Source organism: Aphis gossypii, chromosome X (genome assembly GCF_020184175.1).
Source record: "Aphis gossypii isolate Hap1 chromosome X, ASM2018417v2, whole genome shotgun sequence".
Taxonomy (NCBI): domain Eukaryota; kingdom Metazoa; phylum Arthropoda; class Insecta; order Hemiptera; family Aphididae; genus Aphis; species Aphis gossypii.
This window is the reverse complement of record NC_065533.1, coordinates 40,229,188-40,242,643: the sequence shown is the minus strand read 5'-3', so window position 1 is coordinate 40,242,643 and position 13,456 is coordinate 40,229,188. Positions and strand designations below refer to the sequence as shown.

The 13,456-nt window shown below is 27.2% G+C and overlaps 2 protein-coding genes across 2 annotated transcripts; one reads left to right on the top strand and one right to left on the bottom strand.

Moving 5' to 3' along the window:
- Window positions 1-770: 770 nt before the first annotated feature.
- On the bottom strand, window positions 771-6,538 carry LOC114127530 (calumenin-A-like). The gene is made up of 6 exons (XM_027991792.2): window positions 6,031-6,538; window positions 5,314-5,461; window positions 3,541-3,664; window positions 2,843-3,041; window positions 2,629-2,752; window positions 771-2,480 (listed from the first exon to the last, which is right to left on the bottom strand). Exons 1-6 carry the CDS (start codon window positions 6,212-6,214, stop codon window positions 2,330-2,332), a joined length of 930 nt encoding a protein of 309 aa, XP_027847593.1. The 5' UTR covers window positions 6,215-6,538; the 3' UTR covers window positions 771-2,329.
- Window positions 6,539-10,463: 3,925 nt separating this feature from the next.
- Window positions 10,464-13,228, top strand: LOC114127539 (protein virilizer homolog). The gene is made up of 4 exons (XM_027991803.2): window positions 10,464-10,826; window positions 11,560-11,669; window positions 11,811-11,946; window positions 12,006-13,228. Exons 1-4 carry the CDS (start codon window positions 10,752-10,754, stop codon window positions 12,258-12,260), a joined length of 576 nt encoding a protein of 191 aa, XP_027847604.1. The 5' UTR covers window positions 10,464-10,751; the 3' UTR covers window positions 12,261-13,228.
- The last annotated feature ends 228 nt before the right edge of the window (window positions 13,229-13,456 follow it).

Below are 13,456 nucleotides of genomic sequence, written 5' to 3'. Positions count from 1 at the left end.
TAAATGTTAAGTGATATCCATGCCATAAAGTATACTTTAAATGAAATGGTGCATTATGCCCGCGCAAAAGTCACCTCAGGTGAAAACCGAGATTATTTATATTATATTAATAATAATAATAGCTGACCCGACAGACTTCGTATTGCTTACTTCATTTTGCACTTCGTTGCCCGTTAATAATGCCAATTCTATATGACTCAGACTTTGTTCAATACGTTATTTAATATTCGATGGATGATGTTCTAGATTTATCTTAAGTTTTCTGTTGCCCGGAATAAAAACTCTGATTCGCAGCAGTATATTATTAGGTAGGCAATCTACCTGCGGTAGATCGCGGACCTAGTGCTGTTTGTACGTAAGTGTATGATTTAACTCTAATAAAGTATCAAAGTTATACTAAGTTTGACATAATACGGTAGATATCTTAACCTTTTGAAACATTAAAAATTGGTTAACTTAAGTAAAAATGGTAAAAAAATAAATAAAAATATTTAACAGGAATATACCACGTCTAACACATTTTAAAACTATACCACTATTAAGTATAAGATAATTATATAGGAACTACATTGTTATTTTATTTATGGTATAATTTTTCTTAATAAGTTTAACCTGCATAACAAAATTCTTAAAAATGTATTGATGAAAAAATGAATGAGTTTGTGAAGGCAAATTTGATTTTTCTTTAATCATTGGTTATTAGTTATTTTATTACATATCAAATAATAATATTAATCGTGTTAAATTTAAATGTTTGCCATATTAACAGATTACGAAAAAAAGATAAATAAATTTATTTACTCTAATAATTTAATTAGCAAGATTTAAAATAATTTTTGTTATGGTATTAATTAAAAACAATATTTAAATAAAATAAATTTAGAAATATTGAAAATAAAAACAACATAAAACATCACACCTAAAAAACTTCAAAACTAACTAGTAATTAAAAATACTTGTAAACTACAACAAAAAATATACTTATATTTAAATGATAAAAAAAATACAATCATTTTGTTTATTTATATACATGTTTTGTGTACTTTGGCAGATTAGAAATATATTAATTAGTATATTTTAATAATAACATAGTCTTAAGCAAAATGGAACACAATACTGCAAAACAAATAATAATACTGATAAATGATAAAATAAAAAAACATATAAGCACAATAAAAATAATTTCTGAGTTAAATAGTGTTTAGTAGTAAGTTTTTAAAAAATCAAAAATCTTCATGGTTAAGGTTTTAAATTCTAACATTTAAAAATATTTTGATTATTAATATAGTATATTTAATGACACAATGAATAAGAGACAACAATTAATAATAACAATACATACTTATTTCTATTTTGACTCGATTACTACGAATAGGCAATGATAAAATTAAATTTCATAAAAAGGAACATAAAATATAAATTATATATTTATGAATTTAATAATTTTAGTAATTCATTAATTTTACAAATATAATTCATGAATAACTACAATTCATTTCATTAAACAAACTATTATTAAATATAATATTATAAATCATAAGCTAACTGGTTAAATGCCATAAGCCAATAATCATTATAATTAAAGAGTACTAAATCAGTCATTTTAAAATGCTCATTTTTAATTCTTTAAGGAACAATATAAATAGTAAGGCATCAAAATGTATGTTTATGATTTATATGGTTAGGAAATTACTAATTAGTGTACAACATAAATAGTGAACCACATAAAAAAAAATTAAAGGCAAGGAAGAAAATATTTTATGGCTTTTATACAATTAAAATGTCAGGTTCAATAGTTAAATAATAGAATATAATTTATACAAATCTCAATTAGAACTCTATAACTAATTAAAAATAATTTTAATTAAATACTTTAGACATTCATATTATTCTTAATCATTTTTCACATATTTTTATAATTAATTATTTTAGTTAGTTTTTTACAGTATTATTTTAATTAAACATAATATATTCAAGTATAAAATAATAAAATTCAAAAGAAATTATGTTATAATATTTATAACATACAGTACACTCAACTATTAAAAGTTACTTTTGAAAAACTTATCAGAAAATAATTAATTTAAATAATTATATTACCAATAACATAATGAAAACAATATTTGATTGAAATATGAGTTCCAAAATAATTTTAATACATAGTTACATTAATTTTACTGGACATTACTAAATAGTATGTTTTTAGTTTAATTATATTGATTAATTGTTATCAAGTAATCAATTTACATATAAATTTGTTACACACACTTTCATAAATCATATAATTCCAACTTCATAAAATAACAAACTAGTCTTTAATGATGGTATTTTATAGCTCATCTCTAAATATATAATATCCCTCACTTTCTGGAGAAATAAATGCATAATAATTGTCTAGAACTTCATCAAAGCTTAGTACGCCATCTTGGTTCTTGTCTGCTTTCAAAATTAAATTTTCTGCTTCACTTTCTGCAATTTGGCTATAAAATTAAAAGTACAATATATATTATATATTTGATTTGTTCACCATCCATTTCATACTAAAATGTTATAACTATAACAATTATAACAATAATATTTATAATAAACAGTTGAGATATATAACCATAATGTTATTTAAATTCTTACTTGTTGTTTGGTGAAGCCCAACTATGCACTTCGTTTTCGTCTAATACTCCATCTTTATTAACATCGAGCTCTTCAGTGAATTTAGTTTTTTCTTCCTCAAGCCATTCTTCAGAATGTTCTGTTCCTAAAATGTATCAAAATAATTTAAGAATAAAGCAAATTTCATTCTTATTCAATTAAAATAAATAAACAATATTAAGTTAAATTATCTTACTTCTATCCCCTATAAATTCTTCAAATGTGATTTTCCCGTCCTTATCAGTGTCAAATCGATTCATTACACCAAGTAATACTAAAGGTTGCATGTGAGGGTAATCTTCAGGAGTATAAAAATAACGGAATTCTTCTTTATTTAAATGATTATCTTTATCAACATCAGCAGCCAAAAATAATTGTTTTTCATCTTCTGTCATCTAAATAAAAGTAAGGCTCTTTTTAATTAATACAAGTAGTGATATTTAAAATTAAGTTTTATTTTTTTTTTATTTTAATCATGTTAAGTATAAAGTTTGGACATTCATATACTGAGTGAACATACCAATATTTATTTCACTAAAAAATTGTGATGATATTTTTTTTATTTAATTATAATAAATTTAAATATTATATTTAAAATATAATATAATTCTTTATAAATAATAATAAAACATAAGCAAAGGTTCAAGTTAACTGATCGATTTTAATATTATAGATATCTATCAAAGTTAAAGTATGAAATTATATGATAGAAAACTGATTTTATATTTATTTTATGTTTTTATTACTTTGATAAGTAATAATGAACATGGAGCTAATCAATTTTGAATTTTGCTCAGAATTAAAAAAATGTTTTTTTTATTATCATGGTTAAAATTAATGTATTCTATGACAAAAATTATAGTAGTTTTATTAAATGATTTTCAAAACAATTACTTCATCATCAAAATGTTCACTTGAACCATAAGTGTCACCAACATATTCTTTCCACGTAACAAGACCGTCTTCATCAAGATCGCTAGTTAAAAATTCTGCATCAGATTCTTCAGCTGATAATTTTCTAAAATGCAATATATTTTAGATAAGATTATAATATATATTATACAAAAATTAATAAACTAGAATTAATCTATTAATTATTATAAATAAATAACACATTTTTCATTAATGTCATATTGAGGATATTTTATACAGTTATGTTGCATGTTGTACCTATATTGTTATAATTACTTATTTGTTGTTTTAAACATCTATTGTATAGAGCTGTAAGCTTCAATATAATATATACATATACATTATTGTAAGTATTAAGGGTGTCCCATGAGGATTTACCCTTTGTGATCTCTTCTGAAAAAATGGAGATATCATAATTCTGTTTTTTTTTATAATATAAGGCTCACAGTGACAAAGACTACAAGCATTTCATATTTTAATTTAATTTAATGTTTTAATAAAAAGTTTAAAAAGTTATTTTGTAAGGTTTATTTTATTTTTAATATATATATTTTTTTTTAAGTTTGAGAAGTGATGCAAGTTACACTGAAAGTATTTGCTGACTGCATGCAGGCTACATGTTTAATATCACTGGCAAACCATGCATGGTCATCTGAGATAGCTATAAGTAGGAATAAGTACTCTGGTCCAGGAGAGCTGGTCCTCATATCAACAAGGACTTCTGAAGCAACAACATGGAGCTAACAGCACACCTCACATCTTGCCACTTTATTTTATTTGTGTTAATAATTAATTTTAACTTAAGAGTATTTGTCAATAAATATAAACATACATAACAATATTTCAACTTTATACCTTCGACCTATTACCTATTAGAGTTTGTAACAATATCATAAATTATGCATATTCTATAATAAATAACCAATTATTTTCAGTTATTGTAATATAAATGTTGAGTTATATTCAAATTGAAAAATAAAAATATTATTTGTGACATTATGTTGAATATTTTCAATACCTATTATAAAATTAAAAAATTAAAATAAGAAAAGCAACAATACATATACGTGAAAAAAATATTAAGCAAAAATGTATAGATTAACTGTGTTGTTTTTATCTTTGTTATGCTACTTAATTATATATAATTAGAAAATTACCTAGTTCTGGTAAAATAACAAATGTTTTCATAAACAATAGAATACAATAATTAAGAACAGCATTTAACATATAATTTTCAAAACTTAACAATTGAAACTTCATACCTGTGAATATTAATAAAAAAAAAAAATAAAAAAATATAATAAACTTAATATTTAAATGGTATGAATTTTAAAATATAATTGTTTGTCAAAGCTTTTGCACCAAATAATAACAATTAAAATATCACTAATAATTGGAATAACTCATATTTTTGTAAATAATATAATAGATATGTAATATCAATTAAATTTTAACTATAATATTTTGGATAGTAAATGATTAGTTTCATATCAATATTAATTAATTTTTTAGAATGCATTTTTTAGATACCAATTATTTGAAAAAATACAAAACTGTTAAAAGTAGGCAAAATAAAAGTATTATACATATAATAAAACGTTAATAATATAATCTTGTATTTATACTATAATACGTATTAGTAAAAAGCAAAGAACGTCTTTTAGTTTATAACTAAATTACTATTTATGAATATCAATGTGTTCAATAAAACTATGTTTAATCTTTATACAAGTAATTAGGGACAATCATAATTACCGATAAGAATCCAATAATTTTTCCAACAGCTCCATTTTATCGATAAAGCCATTCTTATTTATATCCATACTTTCAAGTATAATGCTCATACGTGGTTTTATTTCTGATGGATCTAAATGTTTCATTTCTTCTATATCTTCCTCATCACCTAAAAGAATACACACAAATAAATAAATTTAATTTCATTATGCTGATAATATATATTATATATAATATATTATTGTACATAATATTGTTATTATTATTATTTGTTTAATTTAAGATAACTTTTGGAGGCAGTGACCATTGAGACTACATATTAAAGTTGTTTAAAATAATTACTAATAGTTAAGAAGTGTGTCAGTGAGATATTGAATATGGTAGAGTGGTTTGACAGCCACTATGAATTTAATGATATTGGAGATGAAATCAAAACTCAGGGTGCTGTTTGAGTGATTTGGCCAATGATAACAGAAGTTTAAGATTTAAAAAAATATATTATGGTTATGCAGGACGCATAGTCTTATTTTGTATTTTTAAACATAAATCTAAAATAAAAATACACCCAATGTGCGTTAATTTTTCTTATTAAATGGTTAATCATAACCGGAATTATAAGGTCAGTGAATAATAAAACTATAACTATAACCTATCTGTAATATATATTATACATTAAAATATCGGAAAAAAGTATGAAACTGCTCGGAGGAGAAAAACAATAATTAACATGCAACTTACTCAAGATGCCGGCGTAAGCGGAATCAGACCGGTGGTCATGTTCGGAGATCGCTCTACGCCTTGAAATGATCAGGTTTTCTTCGATTTCTTGTCCGTCGGTCAGATGATTTACGCCGGACATAACAGCTGCTAGCAGCGTCTCAGCCACTACCATCAACAAGAAAGTAACAGGAAAGTAATTCATCGTTGTGCCGGCTAATAAAAAAAAAAAAGAAGCGTTTCCCGACGACTGCCGTTCAACAGTGAGAACCGACACAGGAACACGAACAGCGCAAAGCTAACAGTTGTTACTAAAGTAGTAAACAGTAAGTTAGTAAGTAGGTGTAATAGGTACCTATCCACTAAGAGATACTCTGTGCATAGACCGTCGTCTATCACTGGTGGTGATTCGGCGGTGGCCGGCGGTAAACAGACGGCAGATAATAGTTCGTGGTGATAACGATAGGAATGATAATAGCCGCCGTATTAAAAATATTTCGATTTTCAAATTTTTCGAATGGTTTCTAGTAGCAAAATGGATGTAATCGATACAATATGGTCTACGAGAGACCAAAATTAAAAAATGCATAGTGTTTTTTTTTATATTATTATGAAAAACAAAACACAAAATTAAGCAAAAATGCTAGTATGTAGGTACCGTAAACCAGTTGTCAACAAAATCGATTTAAATATTTTTTTACCTATACCTAATTCAAAAACGAATGACTGTAGAGCCTTGAAATGCTCAACAGTTGTTTATATCCTCACTTTCTGTACAATATATTATTTATAAATTTTTAAATTATTATACATACGGCTGTCGGCTACTTACGTACTGCGGTTTCTGTTACTATTATTTCAGCTACTTTTTCTGAAGCAGTGGGGCAGCAAATTTATTAAAAGTTAAGCTCTGTGATATTCCGCTGTTATTGATTCACGGAACAACGAATTATAAACTTCGTGGTGCTGTCTGTTTTCATCGTGGTAAGAGTGGTTTAAGGACTTCAATTGGGCACTATATACAGCATATGTAAAAAGAAGCAGTGGTCGTCAATGGGAACTTTTCGATGATATGAAAAAAAAAACCTGTTCCAGTTAAGGACACAACAACCATAATGTGTGAATTTTTGGTTTATACAATTTAAAATTTATTAAATGAAAGCTCAAACAAATTTCATAATAGTTGTTATATTAAAATTAGGTATAAACCTTTTTTCTAGTCAATTATTTCTTCAACTTCAGGAGATGATTTAGTAAAAAAAATAAAGGATTGTTGTGAATCTCGTATAGAATATTGTATAAGCGATTTTCGTCCTTTGTCATCACGGGTTGTTATTTTGGATGTCCGCGGTACAAATAGAGCATGTAGAAGTAAAATCACTAAAATACATATTATAACAATCTCGACTATCTAAAAATAATTTTTTTTTTTTGAAACGTACAACATCATAAAATATATTATATTTTTAAGTATCAGTTTAGTAATGATATTAATGATATAAAATAGGAAGTTTTGTGATACGAGTATCATTACTGTACGGGCCGGGAGCATATAACATACGCGCCCGGTTACCAAACTGCTTTGTACGCTACACCCACACACCGATACCGACCTGTGTAAATTGTGTAAGTATACATAATACATTTGCCGAAACAGACTAGAGAGTGGTGGTGGTGGTGTGTGTGTGTGTGTGTGTGTGTGTTAAATGTTAAAACGGATAGGTAACTCTAAATAAATGGTAACTCAATGAAATTATTGTAAAGGGTTATATAATATAATAAGATGATAATAATAATGATTTACGGCCCTTATGACCCAACAAGTTAAATATGTAATATAAAAAAATATCCTTTAGCTCAATAAAATAAATTATAATAAAGGATATTTTATTAATTATTAATTATTATAATAATATAATAATTTAAATTGCCGGTTTGGCACGAATAATAATAATAAAATATAAAATACAAATAAAAATAATAATAAAAAACCACCTTACAGACAGCCGGTGCTTCGCTGGCCACCTGCTACCTATATCTATGGTGACGAGATTTACAAATTTAAAAAAGTACATTTTAAAGCTTAGCTTTTCCTCTGTCGTAATTGCCAATGCGTAAACCCATTTTTCCCATATCATAGACCATAGGTCATCTACAACAATTGTTTTTTTTTTTTAATTATTATTATTGCATACCTAAGTAGTAAAAAACTAATTATTTAAAATTATTATGTCAACTCATTAGATGTGTCGATATGTGTCTTTATGATAAAAATTTTATAAAATTTAAGTAAACTTAATCAAAAGCATAAATATTTTTGTTATTTTTTAAAGATAAAAATACCTAGTGTAAAATTTGAATAAATTAATACAAAACTTTGTTAAAACGCAGGAAACATTAACAAATTAAATTAACTATGCTAACAACCAATTAGATTGTATTATAGCTCTAACCATAAAACATAAATTAATACCAAATTATGAAAAATCATAAACATGTAGTAGTCCATAATATTTTCAAAAAAAGATTACAATTTCGTATACTAAACACAATATTGTTAATGACACTAGGACATGCATCAAAAAATAGTACTGTTCTATGAAAAATAGTACTTCTGGTTACCTATATCCTATGTAATACGATTTCACACACACACAACACATTGAATAAAATAATAATTATTGTTATAAATAAATATAAAAATTAAATGGAAGTGGAGATTAGCGCACACTCTATATTATAATATTACAAAGGAAAACGTGGCGATTCGCGCCCACACAAAATAAAATATAAAAAAAGTGGCGATTTGCGCACACGAAAAATGTCACTTGTGGAAATAAACTTAGTGGTGATTCGCGCACACAAAATTACATTTTTGAGTAAAAGATGCCGACGGCGATTAGCACACGTAAGAGGCGGGCGTTACCTATACATCAACGCTGGAGAGAAGACTGAACTTCAGACTTCGGTAAAATACTTTTAAAAGTATTTTGAATACATATTCCAAATACTTAAAAAAAGTATTCAGAATATATATTTGAATACTTTGTTATAATATTTCCAAGTATTTGGAATACTTCACAAAAAGTATTCCAAATATTTTTCGAATATTTTTTTTTAGTAGATTTAGATTTCAATGACGAAAATATATTTTTTTCAATTCATTGTTTATAAATGAATATTGGGTAGTAGGTACCTATAATAATCTCGTTTTATTTATAATTATACACAAGTACAAAAGCTTCAATGACGAAATAAGTAATGAAATTATTTTTTAAGTGTGATTGGACGTTAAAAGAGTATTCAAAAAGTACTCAGAATACTGTATTCGGAATACTACTCAAGTCTGCTGAACTCATTATAATCATATTATACGGACGACGGACGACACAGCGTCGACACAAAATTAGCATATTAAATTATGATTATTGACAATACTGCGATAAAATATAAATATAATGAGAAAATAAAAACAAAAATAACGGACGGCTCGTGTGAATGTGTGTGTGTGTGTGCAATCGCCCGAATTGTGCGAGGGCGCTTTTTAGTTATTAAAAATTATTCGTCGGCCTAGACAATAATTACAGTACCTACCTACCTAGAACTTATTACTATCTTGAAAGATTAATCTAACAGATTCGTTAGATCGTATTTAAGAGCTACTAAAATTATAAGTCACACTTGCCACCTGAAATCAAAAACCGGAAACCGATAACGATCGTTTTTAAGTAGTTAGTAGTAAGTAGAAAATCATCCAAGTGCGGATTGTATTGTGCGCGGTATAGCGTGTATTGTGTAAAAGAGATAAAACGGAGCGCTCCCGAGCGTGAAAGAACATATAGACTGCGCTCTCTTGTAAAAACGATAATAATCGTAATGATGTGTAACAGTTTCGAGAATTGGCCGCTAGATCGATCTCTAGTAAACATAATAAATTTATAACAAATCGAAATCGGCTTTTGCTTTTTTGGGAGTATAATCGTAGGTATTACCAGCATCATCGGTACGATTGAAAAAATATTGGTAAATTGTGGTTGAAATAACTATTATCGTTTGCAATTCTCTCAAATCGTGTTTATAGGTACCTAATCAGTTATGACTAATACGTAAGTAAAATATAATGTTATTTCGTCATACTATACTACTGCGTCCATTACCTACAAGTACGACTGTTGACTTTATACTAGTTCGACAACGACGATGACAAAGCTCCCGTTGACCATAAAACCTTTTCTCGGAGCCGAACGTTGAACTACACTGACAGAAGATATCTTAGTAATAGCGGCGAAGTTTCTCAGTCTAATCCACCGTAACACGTCTGACCGGGTTATGACTACCACCAACGTGAACGCCGCCTAACCAGTAGACCCCCTCACGCGTGTGCCGTGTTCCATTGGTGGTAAACGAACAGCAAGAGCTAACGTCCGACATTCTGAAGCCGTGGAATCGTCGTTTGCGGCCCACTGACTGGGAACCCGAAACTGTTGCTCCGCCGCCGCCGATTGTCGACTATACGACGAGTATCTATCTTAAACTTGCGATTGCGTCATAATTTTCTTCCCCCACTGAAGGCCAAAGCGATTTCAGTGACCGACGCTAATCAGTCGGTAATCACTTCATTCGTTTCCCGTACGCACTGTGCACCCGTCGCCATTCCGTCGAGTTCCCTCAAAACTTCTGCGTCAGTCTCTGAAAGTCTGAAATCGTAACAGCGTCGTGCCCGAACCTCACCGTTCAACAGCATGTGTAAGCCGAAGAAGTCCGAGAGACGCGTGGTGGCCGCCGAATCGATTTTCCGTTCATTCGTCATATCTAAGGTTAGTAAGAATACAACATTTTGCTTGCTATTTCCCGGCGTACCGCTATTCTGTTGCTCTACTTGTTGCTAGTTTAAGGCATACTCTGGTTCATCACAAAAGTGTAGGTATAAGTGACTGTTCGTTCATTTTGGGCTAAAAATTTTTAATTCAGAGAACCTTTTCAGTGGAGGAGGGACAATATTTTTTTTTACTAAATAAAGGAGTTATGTTTTTTTTTTTAACAAATGAATATAAAAAACATGTTATTATTTATTGTATTAGTACATTATGGTTAATTAAAATTAATTTTAAAAAGTAAAGGAAAAACGTAGAAAATAGAAAGGGAAAGTATAATCAAATTTCTTATAAGTATCAGTAAATGAGAACTGCACATTTCTTCATTTTGTGATGTCGCACCTATTCGATTCCATTACCGAGTTCGTAGTAGACCACATAATGTTATTATAAAATCAAAACAAATCACATCGTTATTTTTGCCAGCCCTTTGTTTACTTCTTATAAAATCACTTCATATAATGATATAAATTTCTGCAGCATACCTTGTGTTCCTAGGCTAAATAGAAAATTACATATTACTATAGATAAATACCTACTTAGTAAATCAAATTTAATTGAAACAGTTCTTCTTGATTTATAAGCAGACGTACAATCATCTTTAGATTTTCCTATATTTATGTATCTATTGTATTGTGTATTTTTATAACTTATTAATTCAAATTGATTTTTATAGAAACTTGAATCAAGTGAAGTCATATTTCAGAAACCCGTGAACATCACTGATATCCATATTCTTTCACCATCAATGTTTTCGCCCACTCCCAACGGAGGAATCATTCCTGGGTAAATAATGTATTTTTAATTAACAACGAATAGTTAAGTGATTAATTATTTACGTGTACCGTAGTCTATGAGAATACGTTTACAGCAAAAATATGACAAACCACTACTGCTGCTTTCAATAGTTGAATTTTTAATTTTCAGATTAACCGAACCTGGAAAAATCCAGATTACATTTCAATGCAACAACGTGGATGAAGAATCTGCTTCGGCAAATGTGGATTTGGGCGAACTCAACTACGAGGAAAATATAAATACAAAATTGCTGTGTGATAATGAGGTAATTAAGATAAAAAATTAACTTTATTTTTAATTTTTTAAATAAATATTTTTTTTTAGATATGGACAAACAGATTGATTGTGCAAGGAAAATTCTTGGTATTAACCATTGTTGTTTATGGAACAGTCAATGATCTTAAAGCTGAGTCTACACAAAAGAAAGATCCATCAACCATCACCATTCCACCTATTTTTGACGGTCCTATTGATATGACTGGCGTTGAATATATTCCTGACAGCGTTATGGAGCGCATCGATGCTGAAGTCGAACATGAATTTGATAAACTTTCCGGTGTTCATCAAAATAATCACTAAACTTACTTTTTCCGTTTGATTTCAAAATTTTCATAGTTATTATTACTACTTTTTTTATTTCAATGACATTTCTGACTAATTGCATTTTATAATTTTTTTGTTTACTGAATCATAAATAAATATTAGGATAGAGAAGTTATTAGTATCAGGTGAGTTTTTGTTGGTATCTGCGGATTGCGATTTATAACCATTATAAAATTTGACGTTTGATATTATTATAATTTTCTATTAATTTATACTTCATAACTAAATTAGATATATAACATTTTTATGATTTTTTTGTGTATATTTCGTAATTCCTGATTGTTAATGGTTATCTGATCTATAAGATTCTAACTATCTAACTATTTATTATTTATTATTAACTATTATAGTTTGGAATATTTAAATAACTATTGATTGTATAATTACAAAAATATGGACTGTTTATTTTATTAATAATTATATATTTATATATATTATATTACGATTATAATTGGGTTGTTGTTTAAGTAAATATTAGGTGAATTAAATCTCATTTACACAAATTTAAAAGAGTTGAATATGTATAACGAAGTTAAAATTAAATATTTTATTTCAATTACTTATACATAGGTAATTTAGTTTTTGTAACTTATAAATAGTTATGAGTAATCTTGATAAAGATAATTTGGATTTAGAACTTTTAATACATATTTCTAAAGCAACTTTTATTACTTTTATAAATCATTTTCTATGTAATTTATAACACGTTTTGTTTAGGTTACTATGATGAACATTCATTTAGAATAATATTAGTAAATTACAATGGATAGTTTTTTAAATGTACTAAAAATTGTTTACAAATGTTTAAAATGACTAAATGTAACAATTTTTAAGCGATTTATAACTAAAAAATGTTAAAATGATTTTCAAAAAGAACTATTTTAATATTTGTTTAGATAAAAAAAGTGCTTGAAATTAAAATATACACAAATATTATATAATAATGATCTATTATTTTATATATACCTACCTATGTGAAAAAATATACTTCTGTTTTAGTCTTAGATCTCAAATAGCATTTTCGTGATAGATAATAGATATTAAAAAATAATTACATGCATAAAATATTTTCAGCTATAATATGCGGTAGTCGTTTACGTGTGTATATTTATCTAATTGGTTTTTAAATATTTTCCTCATCGGCCACCATATTTATAATATTATAATAATTA